The 24,167-nt window shown below is 41.5% G+C and overlaps 1 protein-coding gene across 3 annotated transcripts in view; it reads right to left on the bottom strand.

Moving 5' to 3' along the window:
* Positions 1 to 24,167, bottom strand: part of ST6GALNAC3 (ST6 N-acetylgalactosaminide alpha-2,6-sialyltransferase 3) — a 254,469-nt gene that overhangs the window by 123,917 nt on the left and 106,385 nt on the right. For 2 of the 3 annotated variants that reach the window (XM_033151791.1, XM_033151790.1), the window contains exon 2: positions 9,258 to 9,449. The exons of the other annotated variant lie outside the window; for it this stretch is intronic. In XM_033151791.1, the coding sequence (XP_033007682.1) occupies positions 9,258 to 9,326 (69 nt within the window). In that variant the 5' untranslated portion in view covers positions 9,327 to 9,449. The remainder of the gene's footprint in view (positions 1 to 9,257; positions 9,450 to 24,167) is intronic. 3 annotated transcript variants of the gene reach the window in all.

The raw sequence follows: 24,167 nt of genomic DNA on the forward strand, positions 1-24,167 counted from the left end.
CTCCCATGACCTCAATGACGAAGAAGAGATTCAAGGGATCAGGTGGTGCTTGACGTATCCTGGACCCAAGCTGTAAAGGACGTTGTAAATTAATGCCACAACTTCACCTTCCAATGAGTAGGAAGGACTTCCTGTCCCACCCTCCACCAAAAGCAGTCAATGGGGGCATGACACAGGTTTATAAACCACAATGCCATGCACCCAACATCCAAATGTTTTGCCTCCTCATGGCCAGCTGCAAATGGCATTCCCAAGCCACAGTACTGCACGGCTAAAGGGAGCAGTATTGCATGTGGGAAGCACCACTGTAGTTGTGCAAGACTCGAGAGCGAGAGCAGACTTGTACTTCAAGGAACATGAAGACTTTCTCTTAACTCAGGCAGAACTTGGGAATTCTGAAGGCTTTTTATATTATAGCCTTTGCATTATTCTCAGGATTGTATTGAGAAAATGCATTCCCTAAGTAGGATGACCTTGTGCAAGTTCATTCCTTCCACAGGAAACAAAACAAGAGAATAACTAACACTTAACTGGCATGGGTGCAAAGCATTTAAAAGCACTCTGAAGGAGAACTGTGATGCTAGTTCCCAGACGATAATTGACAAACTGCACACCACAAGTGCTCCAATTCTACTGATCACAAAATTTAGCTCGTGTTCTGCCAGGCAGTGAAGAACCATCATTTTGAATGTGTTGTTGTTGTTCAGTCGTTCAGTCGTGTCCGACTCTTCGTGACCCCATGGACCAGAGCACGCCAGGCACGCCTATCATTCACTGCCTCCCGCAGTTTGGCCAAACTCATGTTAGTAGCTTCGAGAATACTGTCCAACCATCTCATCCTTTGTCGTCCCCTTCTCCTTGTGCCCTCCATCTTTCCCAACATCAGGGTCTTTTCCAGGGAGTCATTCTTTTGAATGTGGCACAACATTATTTGTACCTACTGCTGGGAATATGGCTTAAAGTGCTTTAGTTTTGTCACTTTCTCTCCATACTAATTTTCCAGTATCAGCATCTTCCACAGCTAGAGAGTGATGTTTCCTCTTCATTTAAGAGGAACTCTTTCCTGGCTAAGCTCTGCCCCTGTCTGTCAAACCAGTAGTTACTGCAAATCAGAATTTAATGATATAGGGCACCACATTGTCATCATCGCCACCAACACTACCATGATGTCAGAATGAAGTTAACGACTCATCAATGATGCTAATTAGACCAGTGCTTTCTCTGTCCTGGAACATATATGAATTTACGGAAGCCTGGCAATGTGGAGCAGATGTGCAATCTTCTGGGAATGTTTCTTGTACACTGAAAAAGGCATGAGACAACAAGGCATTGAACAAATATCTGTAAGATGATGGTGGTGGTATCTAGTAAGATTCCAGTGTAATGCCTTGACTGTGCTGATCACAGAATGTTCATGAAGCATATCTTTTTTATTTTTATTATTTCAATATCTTATGTTCAAGAGGCCTTTAAAAATATATTTCAGGGAAATCCTTTTGGGTAGCAGTTTGTGAATGAGAGATTCCACAATGCTCTATCTTTAGCCAATTCTTAGCTTGAGATTGCAAGAGACCTTTTAGCAGATTAACAAGAAGGCATTCCATTTTTTGTAACTCTCCTTCTTTACATTCTCCCCTTTACACAAACCATGCATGTCAGCCCTCTAAACAAGATGAAGAAAACCGGTCCAAAATGTCAAAATGCTAACATTTAACAATTGCCTCAGAAGAATCATGTGGAGTTTTTGTTCCTTGTTCCCTTAAATTCTTTTATAGGGCAATAGTTGCATTTTTATTATTATTACGGTCCTGCACTCACCTCTTATTGCAGTTTATTCTCAAAACAGATGCAATTACACTGTATGGGGTTTACTACTTGATGGGTAAACTTCAAGCTTACTGCAGAGCAGTTTGAACTCCACTGAGCTTGACAGACTAATTTACTCTTAAATTAAACATCTCCAGGGTTATTTATTAAGACTCGCTATGCAACATGCTGCAAGATTTGCTCTTTCTCCCCACCTCCACCCCACAATCTACGCAACTCATGAAGCAATCACAGGACTACACTTAGTGGAATGTTGTACAATGTACGCTTCTGTCTCAATTATAGTAATATGGAGATTTCTGAAGATAAAGAAATGTGACGGGAGAACAACGCAAACCAGAGATGCCTTAGGGATGGGAGGTTAAATTATGAAAGATGATTTTCCACTTCAGTAAAAATGTGTGAGAGTTCTTAAAGAGCAACAGAGATAATTTTTTTATAAGATAGGGAGTGATTGATGTCAGCAAAATGTTTCAGGTATTATTATTCAGCCAGCTTTCTATAATCGCCAGCAAAGCTCATGTTTATTATTGATTTAATGAAATATCTAAAGAGGCTGCCCTTCTCACTTACACAGCTGTGGGATGGGGGGGGGGTTCTTCCAAAGAATTCACCTTGTGTTACATATAAAACAGGCCACTACATTTCTGTTGAAATAAGCTTTATCTCTGGATTCAAATATGGACCCTAGATCAGAGCTGTCAACTTTCCCTTTTTTTTGCAATGGGAAACGGCGCTCGAATAAGGGAATTTCCCGCAAAAAAGGGAAAGTTGACAACTATGCCCTAGATGTTGTTGGACTACAGCTCCCATCATTCCCAGCCAGCTTGACTAATAGTCAGGTGTGATGGGAGATGTAGTCCAATATCACTTAGGGAACCAACGTTGAAGAACATTGTTCTATTCCAAAGTTTGACATGATGGTTATGGGCAACCTTCAGTTTCTAACATAGTATGCCACTGAAAAATAGGTACTAAGAAGCTGCAAGACAGAGATACTGCTTTAATGCTGCATACATCATGGACTACATGGAATCACCTTGTTGGCCACTGTGCAAAATAAGATGCTGGATGAGATGGACCTTTGGTCTGAGCCAACACAGCTCTTCTTATGTACTTACCGTTTTAGTGGGTGGGGTGGAGAACACAACTAGCCTCTCAAATGTGCCTTCCAGTGCCTGCCATTTCTCAATCTCTCTGTCCCAAGGAGGTGAAGTAGAAGGGGTGCCAGGAGGGTGGGACATGAAACTAAGCCACACTCTAGAATCCTTTCACACCGCTGCAGATGATTCTTCTGTTGCGCACACTCATTTCGTGAAGGGCCAATGGATGCATTGGAAGCAGGGCCACAACTGTCTCATGAACTTCCTTTTTGACCTGGCTGGTGCTGCTCCTCTGTGAGGTTGAAGTGTGCTCAATAACCCTCTGCAACAGCACAACAAGGCAGGGCCAGCCCTGTCTTTAGGCAGAGTGGGGGCTTATACACACTTACCTTTCCATTGCTCTTTCCAGGCCCAGTCTGTGCTTTAAATCTCTGTGTCCAAGCACATTTTCCTTTCTCTTCTCTTCTTTTCTTTTTTTTCTTTTTGCTCCGGAGATTTCCCCACAAAAATCTACTCTTTAAAGCTTAATCGGAGCAAGCAGCAATCTGCAGAAAACCTGAATTGATGTTTGCTCCAACGAAGCACTAAACATCTGGTGCAAGAGCATTTCACAGGGTGGGCGTGATTACTAATAAGGCCCTCTGTCTGGTTCCCTGTAACCTCACTTCTCAGGTTGAAGACTCTGTTGCCAGTTCAGACAGTTTCTTGTATTTGGAATGGTGAGGGCACCATCTTGGCCATCACCTCAGGGAGCAAAATGCATTGGGAGCAGCCCTTCAGAAATGACACTCCTAGTTTGTGCACCTGCCCCCTCTCAACTGTCTTCATGCAGGGCAGCAGTAATAGCAAAGCATGAAAGTTAGGCACTACTTTCAACTCAGGTGGCTACCCCGAAACAAATCAGTGGTGTGAAAGTTGCCAGAATACAGTCCGATTTCACACCCTCCCAGATGCCTCTCACTCCACTGGGTTTGGGCAATGGAGATAGCAAGTGATGCTGCTTTTACTGGCAAGCATTGTGGAAGGGTAAGGAGGTGAGGAGTGGACGTGGCCTTCTTCCACCTGCCATCCTTTTAAAGTGGCCTGCAGTGAAAGCTAGGTGCCAACTGGGGCTGTGTGCTAAAGGAATGATGGAAGCAGAAGTCCTTGCAAGTGAACAGATGTCTAGGGCTCAGAGAACACAAGATTTGGAGCACGAAAGGCCACAGACTAGGGTGCAGAGCAATCTAGACCTCTGTAGGGTAGCCATTCAGCTCCTCTGGCATGAAATGCTCGCTTGCATCTTTCACCTCTGTGATGTTGAGAGTGATGCATTTATTTTAAGGGCAGAAAGGGTAAAATAGTCATTATATTAATGCCATGCCAGAAAGCCAGTACAGTGAACAACAGAAGTGTGGCTCAAGGGATAATGTTAGCTGCCCTAACATATTTTATTTTTATTTTATTTTCATGTGTTCCATCTATTTGGAAAACATATTAACTATCCCAGGCTTTCAAAGCTAAAGCAGGAATCAAATTTACATAAATAAATAACATTAATAATTCAGATGACATTGGAAGCTTAAAATGCCAGCACAAACTCCAGCTACCTTCCATCTCTCTTATAGGGAGCAAGATAATTTGTAACTAGGCCGCTTATGCTTCTTCCCATGGACAGCTTTTTTACACAGCGCATAATCTCCTAGCAGAAAAGGGTCTTTGTGTTTATTAAGGGGCAAGTGCTTCCATACCCTCCAACATTTCTCTGATGAAAATAGGGACATCCTAAGGAAAAGTGGGACATTCTGGGATCAAATCAGAAACCGGGACGGCTTCTCTAAATCAGGGATGTCCCTGGAAAATAGGGACACTGGAGGGTCTGTGCTTCCAGATGACATAAATCTAATCTATACAAACTCTACGTTTTATATAGAAACAGCCTGGACATTTTCTTAAAACCTACTTTCAAGAGCATTGTAACAGAAGGGTGAATGTTTGACAGCAGGGGTGAGTGTTGGGATGTTGTGTGGAGTTAGCATGAATGACAAGTGGAGAGACTCCACAAAGAACAATATTTAAGAACACAAGAGGAGCTCTGCTGGATGAGGCCAAAGGCCCATCTAGCTCAGGCACATCAAAATCCCACTGCCCTCTCTCCTAATCTTGATGCAATCTTATTTTGATAATCTTCCTGATAATCCAGTCCAGTTTGATTTCATATCGCTTCTTCCTGTCTATAACATGGATGCACACTTCACAACCCTGTGTATGTTGGCTCCGAAGTTAGTGCAGTATGACTTATTCCCAAATAAATGGGTTGAGGATTATACACTAAGGCTGAAAATCCTATATACCAGGGGTGGCCTACTCCCAAGAGACTGTGATCTACTCACACAGTTAAAAAAGTGGCTGTGAGGTCAAAGTTGTTGAGCTTTTTTTTTTTTAGGAAGGAGGAAGGGCCATTTGGGGGGAGGGGTTTGGGTCAAAGTTGTTGAGTTTTTTCAGGAGGAGGTAAAATGTTGAACTTTTTTTAGGGGAGCCACAGTTGTTCAACTTCTTTGGGGGAAGCCAGTGATCTACTGTAGACATCCAGTGATCTACCGGTAGATCACGATCTACCTGTTGGACATGCCTGCTATATACCAGCCACCACCAACCTGGTGCTCTTCACATATTTTGGACTAGAACTCCCATAATTCCTTCCCGTGGTGGCTAGGGATAATGGAAGTCAAAGGCCAAAACATCTGGAGAGCGCTAGATTGGGAAAGACTGTTCTACATGCATAACTGAAAGTAAATCTCACTGAATTCAATGGAACTTACTTCTGAGTGGACATCTGTTGGTTTGCACTGCAAGTTAAGCACAATCTATCCAGCAATTCATTTGTAATTATGAAAAAATGTTAATTGTTATTCCAAATAATGTGCTGTATCATAAATAAAACTCTAGACAGATCCCAGACACAAGCTAAAAATCATGGAGATATAGGAAAGGGTTGAAAGCAAAGTGAAGCAAAATCAAGGAGAGTTAACTATAGAGAAAAGGGGAAGCACCTGTGACTTCAACCACCATTAAAAAACCCAAAATGATGAAGATATCCTAATAGCAGGAGCAGGATATTTAAGAGATAAGTAACAGCAAGACACAAAAAAGGTGCCATGTAGAAATAGCATATGAGATTTAGGGTTTGACAAGAAGTAAAGTACCACTAGAGCATAAAAACAAGAGGGAGTAGAGTATAAAGAGATAAGTGAAGAGAAAGATAAGGAGGAGACAGAACATGGAGACCTTTATAAGTGACCAAAATAAATTTGAACTGGATGCTATAGGATAATGGAAGCCAGCCAGTATAGAACAGAAAAAGGAGAAGAAATTCCAGGAAAATGAGAAATGAGAAAAACCAAATGAACTAGAGGGAAGTGGAAATAAATTTTCCTTTCCACTCTCTGAATCAAAAAGTTCTAAACACTTTTGCTCCCCTCTTTCAAGTCCCCCTGAATCACGAAGAAAGGGCTAGAAGTGGTATTTTCCTTTCTTCATGTGCTCTCTGAAGAAGCATAATGCTATAGAAATCCTAGAAGAACCTACTGTGTCATCTGGCACATCAGACAATATGGAAGTGCTTTTGATATTCTCAGTCACTGCGAAAGTTGCACAAAGGGCAACCCGGGATGAATAATTCCTTAGAGCCAGTTCACATTGCTGGAAATATACACCACACAGTAAGAATGTAGGCTTATGTGCATTCATGCCACTGCATGTGCAAAGTACGGTACACATTTTTGGACATGAGAAAATTACAGCAATTAGAGTGAATATATATGTACACATATCCATTATACACACAAGAAGTAGTGGCAGTTGCCCATTAGGTGCCACAACCAATAGCATGCATCCTATTTCCTCTTCTTTTGTTCTTTTGAACCTCCAAACTTGTACCAAGGGAAGTCATCATAAATTCTGCTGGCCATATTTCTAAACTTCCAGTGAAATTATGAAACCATTCTGCTGACATAAGCATTTTTTAACCTGGAGTGAAAATTACTGAATGGTTAGAAAATACGGAAACATTGATTCACTGTGCTATAGTCGATCAATCACCACCTTGGTGTGCCGCTACATTTCACCTTCTTAAGTGCTACATATATCTTATGGAAGATGTATGATCTGCAGACAAGTACTAAGTGTTCCACAATTATTTATTAGGCATCTCTGAATTAGAGATGCTGTTGTTGATGAAATAAGCTGGAGTCTATATTCCAATCCACAAATGCTGTCCCTTATACTAATAACTGGCATAGCTGGAGGAAGCTATGAGTACGGCAACCTTGCATGGCTCTTGGCTGCCTCTCACCATTGCAACAGCTTAATTGGTGGCTCAAAGAGTTCTCATATCACATCCTCATCATGCACTCTCTTAACCAATCCAATGTTGTAGCTATGTGAGTAAAATTAAAAACAAAAATGGGGGAAAAACCTCTGTAAGTACATAAACAGAGTCCTGCTGGATCATACCAGTATACCCTGCTGGATCAGACCAGTACACACTATCCTGCTTTCCAGAGTAGCCAACCAGATGCCTTTGGGGAGCCCACAAACCAGGATGGTCCTACCATTCTCAGTTCTGTCCCCATTTCTGCATCATGGTAACGGGGCAAAATGATAATTCTCCACTTTGCTTTTCAAACAAACTGGCATAAGCAATTTTCCTAACTATCTACTCCCCTACTGTCCCTTGTTTATACTGTGCAGCTTCAGTGAAGAACTAAGATGGAGAGAGAGGGCACTCCTAAAATGTTCATATCCCTCAACTATTTGGCTGAACAGTGACAGTGATCTCTCTCCCTATGCTCCACGCAGCCTCAGAGAACCATTAAATGTGCCATGTTACCATCCATATTGGATAGTGTAATGCGTATGTATAAAATACAGTCTCCATCCCCTTCCTACCCCCCACCAGCCATTGATCTTGACCTAGATATGAGAATATCACAAATCATGAGGCTATTTCCTGGATTCATTGAATGGACACAACATTTTACGTCAAAGCTAGGTAAGTGGCTAACCTAGAACACCCACAAGGTTTTATTCTGAGAGTATGATTGCTGTCATAAATTGTTGCTGACAGAGCAGGAGCAAGGAACCTGTAGCCTTCCAGATGTTGCTGTACTACAGCTCCCATCGCCCCTAACCATTGGCCATGTTGCCTGGAGTTGATGGGAGTTGGAGCTGAATAGCATTGGATGGTCACAGGTTTCCCACCACTGGCATAGGGGAAAGGTAATTCTATAAATAATAGTGCAATTTAAAACATAACTACTGTAAATATATACATAGAAGTGAAAGCTGCCAGAAATAAGGACACCGGGTGTGTGTGTGTGTGTGTGTAATTGTCGCGTAGAGCAATTTTCATTTGTAGTGTAAGCCCTGTTCAGTTGCTGATGTTGGGGCTTAACTGAACAAACGAGAAGGCGTGAGCTTGCACAAATGCTCTAGCTTTGCCTCTGCCCCCATCACCCTCTATGTATTCAAAGGCAGCTATCTTCCCAGGAAAAACTCCCCTGTATTCATGGGTGCTACTGTTTTTGAACCCTGGAAAATCACCTGGCTGGAGTTGTTGTGAATTGGAGTCCAACACATCTGGAGGGCAAGTTATTGGGAATTATTGCCTTAAAATTTATGCTAGCTTGTGCTAGTATTCTCTATATATACAGTGTTAGAAGCACACTGGGTTCCATCATCGGGGTAAGATTCTGTAGTGGGGATTTCATACTTTTTTTTTTACATAAAACTTTTCTTACACTGTTGCTATAGCTACAGCTCCAAGAGACCATACCAACAGCATTGTATCATTCGCAGCTTTAATCAAAGTTAACCATGACACATTTTCTCATAAATTAATTTATACTAAATATGAATGGGAACATTTAATTATATTAATTATATTTTGTTATGATAAGGTTGTATTTGTTAAAAAGAAAGATGCTATGCTCCATATGATATACCCCTTGGGCCTTCAGGAAGACAAACAGTTATTTTGCTTTTGGAAGCTATCAGAAGTTACATTGCTAATTGCTTCCATGCTCAGTAAAAATAGCTAAGGCTTCGGTCCTAAACACACTTTTACTAACGAATATGCACCATTAAGCATAGATATCTAGCTCGCTGCAAATCCTCATGCAAGAAGGGTTCACAAATTAAATACTCATGGTTTTAAAAATATATGGCTATTGTCTCTTTCTACTGGGCAAGACAAAATATGGACTATTCTAAATTATATGAATCATTAGTTTTGCTGATAATACAATATATTATTTACATTAAAGAGGCTTTAATGTGAATTCTTACCTCTTGGGTTCTCACATTCATATATCCATAGTGTGTCCTCAGAGGTTGCCGTTGTGTATAAAATGGCATCCACTTGGCACTTGTTTGTCCAAAGCAGCTGAATATCAGAGGAAAGCTGACTTCGTTTGTAAGGCGGGCAATGATCAGGAGCAGAAAGGCGGTTACAAAACCAAGCACAATAATAGCCTTGCGCTGCAAATGAGAGAGAATTTTTTTTTTTAAAGAAAATATTTTTTCAACCTATGCGAGGGAGAAAATTCTAAAAAACTATGTTCAACGTTGCTGTATATGATCTGGTATTCACAGGGAGAAATTGCACATGTGGAGACCCCTGCTCATATCAATAAAAGGGAGCTAGTCTGCACAGACAAAGAAATGCATGCACACATCACTTCCCTGTTCCACATATATGTATTTGTGTTAGGAACCCATTCCATGTACATGGACACACTAGAGTTTGTCCAAGCATCATGTAGCGCTGGACAATATATCAATATATCTCCCCAAACTGGTTAGAAGTCCATATTGTGATATTGGTTTCATAACTCTTGGTCTGACAATATATCTCAGAGCATGATTTGTGTGTGTGTGCATGCGTGCATGCGCGCAATGCAAAAATCATAATGTAGAAAAAAACTGTGAAGCCAGCCAGTGCCTCTACATAGTTCCATCCTTATTTCACATATCATGATATATCGATATATCGTGATGTTTAGCTGGTGATCATCTCAATGTTGGAAACCAGCTATCACCCTGCTGTAGCATCATGACGCTCATGTGAAAACACCACAAGGGTTTCCTAAAGTGCTAAAGTTACAGATGTTTCTGAAACTAAAGAGCTGCATAGTTATCAAAAACAAAGTAATTGGTTCGGGGGCAAAGTATTTTACGAGGATAGTTTCTCTTGTACTTTGTTCGTTACTTAATTTTTTAAAAACATACCAAAAATAGACCTAGTTTTAATCCCCCTTTTTGTTATTAGTGCACAGATGGAAATGTGACTTCTTGCAGGGTCTTCAAATTCACATTGAGCAAGCAAAGCCTGTGTCATATATCTACAAGTGACTACAAACTGCAAAATCTGTCTCTTCTGGAACTACTAGCAACAACATCCCAACTGCTGAACAGATCAAAACAACAGAGCAAGGGTCTTTACTATTTAATGAATCAGGGTGATGAGCTTAAAAAAAAAAAAGATACACGAGATACCAAGAGGACAAGGAATGCAGGGTGCCGATACTGAGAGCTACAGGAATGTTATTTGGATGGGGGTAGGGAGGATGAAAGTAAAATTGAGTGGCAGAGTGAGAATGGAGTAGGAGAAGTGTAAATTAGATGTGTCAATTTTTCATGCCTGGGTCAACCTGCATCGCATCTCATATTGCAATGTTGCATTGCCTGCTATTTAACCATCGTATTGAAAGCAATTTCATGATTGCAAACAGCAGAAAAGGAGCTCCAGCAAGGAAAACTAAATTAAACGAGTTTTTTAAAATACCAGTGTTCTTTAAAGTGCATATAATGTCTTAATGATGGCTTTTGAAGTTTGACCACCAGACACTGCATGCAATTATTGCTAGAGCAATGTGTCACTGAGCACACCACAATCCCTATACAGGTGTGAGAGTAGGTGTTGAAGAATGCACATACAGAACTGGCAATGCTTAGCAAACTGGTACTTCTGTGCCTAAACATTTCAAATTGGCTGGATCCAGAAAAGGTCAAATGGAGTCTTACTAAATTTTAAAGCCCAAATTTAGAAAAAGCACCCAAGAAATGACACTGAAGGGCAGACAGCACAGTTCAATGAGACTCAGCAGAATGTTAATATGCTGCTTGCTTCCTGAACACCTATTGCTCAAAGTTGGCATCTATGTATTAATGAAATATAAATGTTGCACCCATTTAATATAGGATACTTTATCAAGTGAGACCAATGCGTATTTATAATTTATTGTGCAAAGGCTAGTCTTAAGCCTGTGTGCATAGACATCCAAAAAACTAATCAACTGGAACATTGCAAAACCATTTTTTGCAGCTAAATTTGTGTTTGTTAAAAGGACAGAAAATTTGGTCCATTTTTGGTGAATGAAAACTGGGCATGCTTCACTTGAGATATCAGCTTTGCCATGCTCTGTTAAAATGAATGGAAGTTGCACAACAACTCCACTCGGACAAGAAGAGGGAGGACATTAAACACGATGAATCAACCACTTATTTCAATGGAATTTTATATACAGGGAAAGCTCCCAGTGAATTGTGCCCATATTTTGTAAAAACTGCCATGTACTATAAAACTCCTTACAGATTTACAGCTTGAATACATGCAAATAATAATAATAATAATAGTTTTAATATGCTTTGCTTTGATCCTTTAACACACACCACCATTCAACCTATTAAAAGAAAATTACTGTACCCATAGTCGAACCATGGTTGAATTTGGTTTTTTTTCTTTCTTTTATGACTACTTCTTCTGAATGACTGAAGCAGACATTAATTCAGAAGCTCTCTGTCTAATCTCTTCCATAGGGTAAAATTGGATGAACATAAAGTTGTTTAATATACACAATGCAATAACCTGCGGGCACATCTAGCATGCCTTGGCAATCCACATAGGATTCCCTATTTTTCTAGCAATCTTAAAAATCCAATCTCAGTAATAAGATAACCCTGATTCTTGTCTCACTTAGTACTATGCAATCAGAATCATTCTGCCTGGCACGTATATCAAAATCAATAAGCAGAAGACATGATGAATCACTCTTTTTAGGATTAAATTTATGTGTGGTGAAGACAAAGAACAAGATAGTTTAAAATCTGTCCTGCAGTTCTACTGGTAGTATTTCTAAGGGAAACTGAGCATCATCCAGTCCGCTCCCGCTAAATCGGGTTCTACCCTGAGTAAGAGCACGTGTTGCGGTCGGGGCCTGGCAAGACACTAAATTGACCTGTAGGGAGTGGCTGGACGCTGGCCTTAGTCAGGATTGGTCAGGCGGAGTTACTGGGCAAAGTGAGATGTAGCAATTTGTGATGGACAGGTCAGCGTCCTTTATAATCCTCTGCACGCAGGGTGATCCCTCTCTTGGCTTCAAGCTTCGGATCACCCACCCGCCCCCCCATTGTTTTCTTAGGCCTCTGCTTTGACCTTGCAACTGCCTGTCATGGGGTCGTCTGCTTTGTAGCAGGGGCCCAGTAGGAATTTTTCCATCTGGCTGATTAGTGGTTGCCTTATGGTTTTCGCCTACTGCAGTAGCAACTTGTCACAACTTGTAAGGTTGGCGGTTAGGCATTGGTTATGTTTTGGATTGCTCGGATGGTGAGGCCCCACCTCCACAATCATGTTTATGTTGGTACAGGGAATTCCGTTAAAGGAATCCGGCGGCTCTTTTGCTTTGTCCGAACCCCAGGTCTGGGGCTAGGGCCATAGGCAGAGCCCCCGGGACCGCTGGTGAGGGGGAGGCTTCGTCCCCAGCCTCCTTAACTCTCCCCAGCTGCATTCTCCCGACGCTGACTGAAGTCAGCAGCTGTCCCGTTTGGACAGATAGTCTGAACCAATGCCTACGCAACCACTCACCAAATTTGTATTTTAATAAAGTTGTGGCCCTAAATTATTTGCCAAAAACCCAAACCAAAATTTATGTCTCTGTGTTTAATTATTGGGGGGTGGCTTGAGGACCTCGACACGCAAGATGAAAACTTCTGCATATGTTCACAATCTCAGTTAGGAACTGCATGTGTAAACAGTAGTAGAGGACAGTCCCCCTCCTTAAACCAGTAGGCATGCTGGACATGTGTAGCAGAGTCCGTGCCCCCCCCCCAAAAAAGGCATCAGAAAATCAGAAAACTGTGCTGATCAGTTGTTTGGGGGAAAATATAGGGGGCAATCCTAATTGCATCCACTGCCACAACAGGGCTGAACAGAGAGGCAGGGCCGCTGCCACGTCCAGTCTTGTCACACACAGTGGTCAAAGCCAAAAATGGGGGGCAGGCAGATCACTGTGTTAGTCTTGATGTATTGGGATCCAATGGATCCTGCACCAGCTTAGCTGCTACCCACTATCAGTACACAATATTTGGGGAGTTTCCACAGAGTGCCACCAGTGGGGGCAATCTCACTAGCAAGCCTCCCATCTAAGGATTTTTGAGAATTTCAACAAAATTGGGGTGGTGGGAGGAGAGAGAAAAAGCAGAAATTGCTGCAGTTTGCATGTTCATCTGTGGTCTGGAATATGATCAGTATTTGTTCACATGGTTGTTGTTTTTAGGTCCGTGAACCTAATGAATGGATTTTTTATTTTTATTTTTTACATTATTGCAATGTTACCTTTACATTGAAATGAATGTAAGTTATATGTTTTTTTGTAAATAGTTATGTAAGTTACATAAACAGTTGAGTAAGTTGTGTGATTTATGTTAATTAGCAAAAACTGAACAGCTGCAGAGCGGAAACAGCACTGATTGTGAAAAACACAGGTCAGGATGCTGCCTTCTTGCTTCCTGACTTCCACTTGCACATTCAGTGATGCTGACAGCAGGCAGTGAGAGGTGGACAAATACTTTCACTCAATCCAAACCTACCAACCCCAGACTGGTGCAAAGGGGTGCGGGTGGGGGGCTGCTCTGTTAGTCCCTTCCATCTGCTTTTTCTTCCCCAACCAGCTAATAAATATAATTGCCAATTTTAAAAATAGGGCTAAGCGCATGGACACGGGTTGATTAAGGCCAAAGATTTGTGATCACAACAGATGAGTTTCAATTTAACCACCTTCTTTCAATTTTCATTTTAATGCAGCACTTCACAGTGGATTTTTTTTTAATTAGGTATGTATTTACCATGAGTTATTCATTAGTTTCATTTCAGTAATGGAAACTATGGTGTATTGAATTAATTATTGAATTATCTGTCTTTTAAGACTTGATGTATACTATAAATGACAATTCTATTTTTTCCCTGTTCTAATTTCTGGCAGGTTTAACTAATATATCTATATTACAGAATGTGCTGAGCCTAAAGTGGCAACAATTTAAAGGTCTCAGAGGAAACCCAGCATCTTCAAAGCAATCCCACAGACAGAGCAGATGTTGTTGCGTCGGTAAGAAATATCTATTGCATGTAGAAATTAATAGTCGCTTGCAGAGTCAATAATCTACCTGCAGCAAAATAGGATGTAGAGAAGTAAATTGCAACTGAATCACCTCTTTACTATGTGCCCAGGCTGTTCCAAAAAACCTAACCATACTCTTGAATATAGGACAATTGATTCTGTCTGAGTATTTTGTGCCAAAGTATATTGTGAACATGCTAAGTGGCCTTAGACAAGGCAGTATAATTTAGGGGTATGCAGCAACCACCAGATTTTCCTCATATCTGTAGCATTTGGAATCAGCCTCATCTGTTTCAAAGCCAGATTCAGGTCCAAAGTTGCTTTATTAATCCCAAAACTCTGCTTTGTCTCATCAAATATAATGGGGATTCTAATAGCAGCTATAGGATTTTTTTTTCTTTTTTAATATAAATTAATTGAATTTGTAGGCAAAGGAGTCCCTCCAGAATGGATTAAGACTGCCAAATTTTGGATAGATTTATTCAGGGATCTTCAAGAAGGGAACCTATACATACATACATACATACATACATACATACATACATACATACAATACTCGTTCGTATTTCTGCCAAAACTGGATGCGAATTACAGATGTGGTTGAAGCCTGCCTAATTTCAGAAAATAAGCACAGCAATCCCCCATTTTATGATGGGAAATAGAAATAATGTTTTCAACCCCTTTTTTTGGGGGGGGGACACTCGATTTGAATATGGGAGCCTGAGGAAAATGTTTCTGGGTAAGAAGCCTGTCAAAGGTCAGACAAATTTGTCTAGGAACTATTGTGCTAGCTGATTTTTACCTCTGTTGTAAAAAGTTGACATTTTTTGGTCCTCCAAACATTATCCACGAAGAAAAAGAAGAGGAGTATCATGAGTTTTAATTAAAACAAAATATAAAATCAAAAAATCCCTTCCAGTAGCACCTTAGAGACCAACTAAGTTTGTTCTTGGTATGAGCTTTATAATGTGCTACTGGAAGGATTTTTTTAAATTTTTATTTTGTTTTGACTATGGCAGACCAACACGGCTACCTACCTGTAAATGAGTTTTAATTGTTTGTTAAGGGAAAGAATGATTGGGAAAGAGGCAGGCCACCCAGGCTACTCTCCCCTCTCCGTCGAAACTTGGGAGAATGGAGACCCGCATTAAGAATGGTTCTGTTTATTTAACTTCAAATCATAGTGATTGGAGTACACTGCGAGTAACCACATACACATGCGCGCGCACCTACACACACACACAATATGAGCTGGTTTTTATTGGCCTATTTTATCTGCAATTTTCCTGAATATATGAGAACGACAAACCTAGAAGGACAATTCAAAGGTAAAGATTAATGCAAAAGGTTTGAGTCTCTTAGATGACATGATATGGTGTAATATTGTACTGGTTTCGCAATATCTATTTTTATGACTGTAATGAAGAACTCAATCACTTTTTAATACTCCTGCACATTATAGTACTTTTATTGTCAAAGTGGTGCAGGTTTTCAGGCTTCATTTGATTTTTACTCATGTGTAATATCCATTGAAAACAATAATGGCTGCACTTAGTAAATTTGTTTCATTTCAAGAACTACTGTATGTAAAACCTGTTTTATTTAATTTTGTCCTTTAGAGTCTTCTCACCCAAATGCTACCATCTATCACAAATATTGAAATGGCGGGGGAGAGTATGAAATAAAATGCCTTCCAAAAGAGGCCTTTTACATCAATATTACTAATTTTCAGTTTTAAAATAATCTTTAAAGGTCTGGACATTTATTTAGATTTATAGCTTGCCTATTCTGAAAGGGAGAGGGTAAAAAAGGAGGGGGAGAGCAAACCCAAGCCACAGTTCCCTCAATTTTCAGTCTTCAGTGGTAGAGTTCCATTGCCTTGCCTATATAGCCAAAATGATGCCACAAACATTCAAGGGAGCAATATCAGGAGCCTCAGGGGAACCACATTACAGTGGTACCTCAGGTTACATACGCTTCAGGTTACATACGCTTCAGGTTACATACTCCGCTAACCCAGAAATAACGCTTCAGGTTAAGAACTTTGCTTCAGGATAAGAACAAAAATCGTGCTCTGGCAGCGTAGCGGCAGTGGGAGGTCCTATTAGCTAAAGTGGTGCTTCAGGTTAAGAACAGTTTCAGGTTAAGAACGGACCTCCGGAACGAATTAAGTTCTTAACCCGAGGTACCACTGTACATTAAAATAAAAACCTAAGAGGCAGAACCCTAAAAGCAGACCAATGAGGACTGAGTACGCTCAGTAGTCACCATGGAATGCCGACTGAGCATTGTGGGGAGGGGAGAAATGGAACGGATTAGCTGGAATTCTGAACAGCATCACTCCAGACTGCAACACGTTATCACAAGTCCCACCCGTACTGAATATAATTCACCATATTTCAACATGGCATTCTCTCTCACCCTTGGCCAATGCAACACAAAGCCTATGGGTGAAGCGCAAACAGGTACGCCTTACAACAATTCTGAAAGGTGCTCAAGGTTGGGCTTTGGCAAGGATGCCCCTTTCTGTTCCTGCTCAATCTGAACCTGTAGCAAGAAGGGGCAGATATGATGCAGTAGTTATATATTTGTGTCTAGAGCTCTCAATGACTTTGACTGGAGTATCAGCACTGGGGGAGGGGATGTTTACCACCATGTCATTTCCCTACCTAATGTGTTTCTGAAGTCACCATTAATTCCCCTGAGGGAAACATACAGCCCCTCTTCACAGCTGCTTAAAAGGTTTGATTTTTAGGGGGAGGGGGGAGAAGTTAAGACATCTAGTTATCTAGGATATCTACCTCAGAGCAGCCTTCCCCAACTGCCCTCTAGATGTTGGAGTCGGACTACAACTCTCATTTTGCCTGACCATTGGCCACGATGGCTGGAGCTTATTGTAGTCATACAAAACATCTGAAGGGAAACAGAATGGGGATGGCTGCCCTTCCTGGATCCAGAGATTGTATTGTATTGCATGGGTAGTCAACATGGTGCCTTACAACTCCCATCAGCTCCACCTAGCATGGTCAGGCAATGGTCAGGCATGATGGGTACTGCAGTTAACCACATCTGGGGGACTCCAAGTTAGCTGCCCCAGTTGTAATGCAACACATTAAAGGAGAAGGTATGTTGGGTCAAATCATTTTGGATGCATAGGTTGCTGTTTTTATTTTAAAATACCCCACTAGCTCCTTGAACTATGCCAGAAAGCCAACACCTTTCCTTTGTATACATGTTGTTAAAGACAGCTTAAACCAGTGTAGCTCCTCTTCTCCACCCCCATTAGTATTATGCTCTGATTTTGAGAAACAACCTGAGGGCAATTTTGTCATTGTAGAACATGAGAATAAACTGTGCCCTGCCAATATTTCCCTTACCTGAGGACACTCTGTGGCTGAGAAAGCAACCTCCTGACTGAATCTGGCTTGTACTTTCTGGGAAAACTGCATCGGAAAAGCAGAACCATTGAGCAAGTGAGACCAAATTGCCTACTGCCAGCTGGGAAAGATTGCTTTTCCTTTAAATATTCTGGATACACTCACTAGAAGGCACGTCTGATTTGACGCTAACAATAGAAACTGGATTCCCACTTCATTTTCCATTTAAAGGCCACTCAAGAACAAGGAGGACTTTCACAATCCTGCTGTTTGGCAAGATATTTGGAACTGCTCTCCATTCCCTTCACCTCCTACCAAAAGCAGAATGAGAAAAAGGCGCAGTGCACATCCTTCCTTTGAAAAACCAATACTTGCGGCAGCTAGTTACCAGTTTACAAAACTATCAGCCAGAAACCCTGTAAGGTTAAAAGTGGGTTTATTGCTCATATTCCTGAAATATATGCAATGTGTGATATGGATATATTGGCATATAAGTATATATAGTGGTATATATGTACATATGCCTGATTTGCCTGTTGTTGTTCAGTTGTTCAGTCGTGTCCAATTCTTCATGACCCCATGGACCAGAGCACGCCAGGCACGCCTATCTTTCACTGCCTCCCGCAGTTTGGCCATGCTAGTCGCTTTGAGAACACTGTCCAACCATCTCATCCTCTGTCGTCCCCTTCTCCTTGTGCCCTCCATCTTTCCCAACATCAGGGTCTTTTCTAGGGAAATTTGATTTGCCTGACTTTCCCTTAAAAGAGCAAGTCAGTGCCACTATTCCTGCACAACTTTTTTTTTTTTTTTTTTTTTTTTTTTTTTTAGTGCATAGCAGCCATCATTAGCCATGTGGTGAAATAGTGACATTAACTTCTCTGCAATCTCAATGTGAGTTTTGCATCTGATCAGAAATCGTGGCCTCTTTCTTCCCTTACAAAGGGATGGAAGGGCCACCAGAACTGAGCATACATATGAATACACCCTGCATTGCAACGTGTTACATAGATTCTATTTTTATGGATAGTAATGTTGTCTGAGCAATGAACAAATAAAGTGGTATGCAGATGAGCACATGATGCATGGTGGAGATGTGGACACACGATGCTTCATCATGTTGTGTTTGGGGTAGAAACAAGCCCTAATTCTTCCAAGCATTTAACCTCAGCAATTGAAGTGAGGCACTATTTGGGAGCGCTGAAATGAAAGAAAATCAGGTAATCGTTTTTCTTTTTTCCTTCTGACTTTCATATCCCACACAGCACCACTCTTGCTAGAGTTTCAAGTGTCCATCAGATTAGCTGCTCGCTCTCAGAGCCCAGGGAGAGAAAGAGGCCATTTTAGCAGCACCCTTGACTCGAAAAAAAGAAATAAAACAAAAAGATTATTATGGCTTCAAAAAGAATTGGCAGAGCCATATTTCTCTGACAGACAACCAGATTTAGTAGACATCTGAGGATAAAAGCTGCCATATTTTGTGTGAAATATAGACACTCACTTTCATTCTCTTTCTCTTTCCCTTCATCTTACTTGCTTGTTTCTTTCTCTCTGAGTGTGTGTGTGTGTGTGTGTGTGTGCACGCACACGCGCGCAAAAGCAGGTGAGTGTGCACACACACACACATCCAAGGACATTTCATCTCTCCAAGCCTAGCAGCATTCCAACTTCTGGTCCACCTGTTAAAGTCATAATTTGCAGCCTGTACAAAGTAGGAATTTATAACAAAACTGTAAGTGAAGCTGCTGTTCATGTAGGATTTGCATTTTTCACACTATGTCCGGGCCTAACATTTATAACTGTTTTAGGCAATAACTAATTTTACAACTGTATAGTTTATTCTTTTTTAAGCTGAATGTTCCCTGAAATGTAAATCTCCAAGGCAGCAATCCTATGCATACTTACATGGAATTAAGTATGTGTAGGGTTGTACTGTGAAACTCAGATTGTTATGCAAAGAAGATTGGCCAACCCCAGAATAAATTTGGCTATCATAATTGCTTCAGGAATTTCTACCATTTTAAAGTAATGTCACACAATAGCTCAGAGAGACTACAGGGTGGGGGTGGGGGAGAATTTTACCATAGGTCAATGTTCTAGCTCATGAGGAACTTTGTGTGCATAGAGATCTGCACATATAAGCTTTCACCATCAGGATGTCAAGGTCTAACATACAGACATCGCACGTGGAGGCAACCACTAGACCTCAAAGATATTGGCATCAGAACAGTTCCTTGCCCTTCAGTTATGTGTGCACTCCATCATACTAGTAATGCACGAAAGGAGATAAAATGCTCAGGTTTTCAGAGCTTTTCTGTGGGCAGAGTCAGAAGACTAAATGTGCCCTTGAAGGCGAAACAAATAACCCTGGCCCACATAATGCCTCAGAAACCCTAAATCATATCATATTGGCCTGAATATATGCCACATCTTTAAAACTGGAGTGGGGGAGAGAGAAAATACCCAAATATAAGCCACTCCATTCCTCACTGCTCCTGGCTGCATTCTGGGGTGGGGGTGGGGGGACCATGCTGCGGCCTTTCCCCTTCCTTGCTCTCTCCCTCCCTGGCCTTGGGGACTACATGTGGGGCAGGCGCCGCTTTGCCATGTTCCTGGCACTGCTTGCCCCACGCTCCAGGCTGCATACCGTAAGGTCGTGAATATAAGCCGCACTTTAACTTTTCATGATCAGAATTTGGGGGGGAAGTGAGGCTTATATTCAGGCCAATACAGTATATCAGTGTGGACTGGGTTGGCCCAATGATGAGGCAGAATTGTCTCAGGTGGAAAGAAAAGGGGAGAAGTGAACTGGAACCACCCAGGACCCCACTAGACTCTCCACCTCCATGCCTGGGCCTCATTCTGAGAAAAGACAGATGCTGTACAATGCATGCTAACTGTTTACAAGAGCATCTTTGCACATTACAATATGTGAAAGGCAGGAAGTAAGGGAACTTTCATGCCATTCTTCTGTAGCTTTTTTTAAAATAAGTGTGAAGATCTTCTGCATCTACCCTCTGCCACAATTATCTCCCAATACGAAGAGCGTGCCTGCATCTCACTGGATGAAGATATCCACATTTTGTTTTAGGGCAACAAGCAGAGGCATGGGAAGTGGAATATAGGAAGGTGTTTTATACCAAATCAGATTGTTGACCCACCTAACTCTGTATTGTTTACGCCAGTGTTTCCCAAACTTGGGGCTCTTGCTGTTTTTGAACTACAGCTAGGAGGACTGGTGCTCAGGGAATAAAGGAATTGAAGTTCAGAAACATCTGGAGATCCAAGTTTGGGAAACACTGCTCTACACTAACTGGCACCAGTTCTCTAGAGTTTCAGACTGTTGTTTTCCCCAGCCCTTCCTCAAGATGCCGCCAAGGACTGAACTTGGCACCGTCTGAATGAAAAATATGTTTTCTACCATTAAGTTTTAATATTTCTACCATTAAGGTTTTTTCCCCATTAGTGATGTATGGAAGTGAGAGCTGGACCATAAAGAAAGCTGATCGCTGAAGAATTGATGCTTTTGAATTATGGTGCTGAAGGAGACTCTTGAGAGTCCCATGGACTACAAGAAGATCAAACCTATCCATTCTGAAGGAAATCAGCCCTGAATGCTCACTGAAAGGACTGATCCTGAAGCTGAGGCTCCAATACTTTGGCCACCTCATGAGAAGAGAAGATTCCTTGGAAAAGACCCTGATGCTGGGCAAGATGGAGGGCACAAGGAGAAAGGGACGACAGAGGATGAGATGGTTGGACAGTGTTCTCGAAGCTACTAACATGAGTCTGACCAAACTGTGAGAGGCTGTGAAAGACAGGCATGCCTGGCGTGCTCTGGTCCATGGGGTCACGAAGAGTCGGACACGACTGAACAACAACAACAACAACACCATTAAGTTATGACACTTTCTCATTTGGGAGGTGTCCCAGAGTGTTTGAACCCAAGGCCTTAGGGCTAACAGGGATTCAAGCCTCCTAGCAGGCCCACTAGGGAAAAACAATGACATGGCTTATCTGAAAGGAAATAGTAAATTCTTCCCCAATATGTAGACAGGTATGGAAGATGAGTGTGAAAGGCAGCATTCAGTTCTCTTGCAGGAAACATCTTGATTAAGGCTTCTGAAATATTCTCAAGTGCTCGTTTTCTCCAGCTGGCCTTATTTGTGCTTATATGGCAGGAGTTGCAGCTGCTTTCGCCAGCATGAAGTGCAGCTAAGTCTGGAATGTGTGGCAAGGGCCTGCATTCTCATTTGTTTTAATAGGTGATATATAAGCATATTTCCCCTCCATTACTATTTATTAGTTCATGTGTTCTTCAAATCATGACAACAGCCCAAAGGCCCAAAGGTAAGGTGCTGCCTTGTTGAGGAGGGTGCAAACATGATTTCATTACTTCTTATAATGATTTCCACCGAACAAGAGAAAAGACCACGTTTAATAGAGTTCTCCCAGAGAAACTCCTCCAGGTAGTGAAGGCTAATCTCTCACTGTTCTTGACAGAACAGTGGAAGTCTGGTAACATATATATCCCACCTAAACACATATTCGATCATCATATCACACCACTATCCTTCTGGGCAAGCTAACTGAATTGAACTCGACCTTCAGAGCCCTTGGAATGCAACAAAATATCTCTGTTTCCTGACATTTATGGGTGGCTTTTCTGCATGGCTGCCTTTATTGCCTTGAAAATAATGGTGAAAGCTGTGTGTACAAACCAGCTATAAACGCTGACAAATCACGCAAAGGGAAGATAGATTTATTCAGCATGGGTTACTGAAGAACTAAGCTAATCAGATAAAAGATTTACATCCCCCCTTTTTTTACAGAGAAGACTATAGCTTCCTGGGATGTTTCCCTTAACAGCACATAATCATATTCAATTTATGATTTTATTTTAATTCAATTAGCAACCAACAAAATAAAGCCCTTTCACTTACAAAGAGTGCTTTTTCTTCTTCTTCAATGTTTCAGTGGATTGATGCGTGTAAACTATAGTTAGTCTTCTGCAGACAAAGGATTTTTACTTATGTTGTGATGTGCTGCAAACTGTCAGGGAGCTGTCTGGAGTGCATCAACCTGTCTGATCAGGAGACAGAACCTTGATCAGGAGATAGAATGGAATGGAATCAAAGGGCAGGACCATCACCTGTTCTTTGGGCTGCCAACTTCCTTGCACATGCAATGCACAGTTACCACTTTCCTTAAAGCAAGAATGGGGTGCCTTCTAGTGGTCGGATGCAAAATCACATCAGTCTCAGTCAGTATAGCCAATGACCAGGGATGATGAAAGGGAGTTGTAGTGCAGCAACATCTGGGAAACCACAAGTTCCCCATCCCTGACCAAAAGCAAAATTCAAAACAAATAGGATGGTTCCTCCAAGGAAAAAAAATCTATAAGGAATTTCAGTGTAAAATGACAAAGTGCATCAATTTCACATATCTCTAACTCTTCGCCTCCAACTCAGCTCATTTTTGGTTGGACTTTTAGCTACTTGCAGGTACAAAAGTATCTTAGCAATTCCATTGTTTGGTCAAACTGAACATCCAGTGGGAATCTTCAGTTTCAAGAGTAGTTTGAGATGCACTTCCTTCCTCTGTTTCTGGTGAGAGGCTCTCTTTGTGGGCCAACAAGTCCATGTACCAGTATCTTTGGGGCACCTTGTCAAGCCAAGTTTGTGCCTGTCACATGATCAGAGGGAGGCAGAATTTTTTTTCTAGATTGGTGCAGGAGAAACAAGAAAGGTGCTAGATAACAGGGCAGGGCGTGTGTAGGGCAGGTGTCCTCTCCATGGCTGAGACCCAGAATAGAGGTCTCTGATGCAGTGCTTTTGACCAGGTCACTTCTGAGAAAGTCAACTCAATATCTGCTTCCAATCTGAAATGAGCACTTCATTGTGTGAATTGGGTGTAGGACCAAAACAGCATCTGCAATACAGACACTTTGAATACCCACCCTTGTACTCCCGGCTCTCACTTCTTCTACAGCACCACCCAGAATGTCATACAAGGTGGGGGAAGGACCTCCCTCAAACTTGTCTGACACTCATCAAACTTGACCAGCCATCACTCTTATCAAATCTGATGGTTCACTCTCTGTCTTCATGAAAAGGCCTACATTGGTAGGGTTGAGTTACTTTGTTAGTTAGATTATTTGTGCAGGGTTATATTATTTGTGCTGTTGTCCAACAACAGCAAAACAGCTTTTTACAACTTCTGCAGCATAGTTACTTTCCTTGGCCCCAATGGTCAAAATTTCTGGATTGATCCTTGCATATGCATTTTCATTTTGTACTTTTTCTGGGATCTTCAGAGAATGGGCAGTATAAAAAACATTGTTTGTTTGTTTTTAAATATGTTGTACTTTGTGGACACGGTACTCTCTAAAGTCCTTTGCCAAACACCTGTTTGCATTTTGCTACTGT

The sequence above is a fragment of the Lacerta agilis genome, chromosome 6 (genome assembly GCF_009819535.1).
Source record: "Lacerta agilis isolate rLacAgi1 chromosome 6, rLacAgi1.pri, whole genome shotgun sequence".
NCBI classification, from domain to species: Eukaryota; Metazoa; Chordata; class Lepidosauria; order Squamata; family Lacertidae; genus Lacerta; species Lacerta agilis.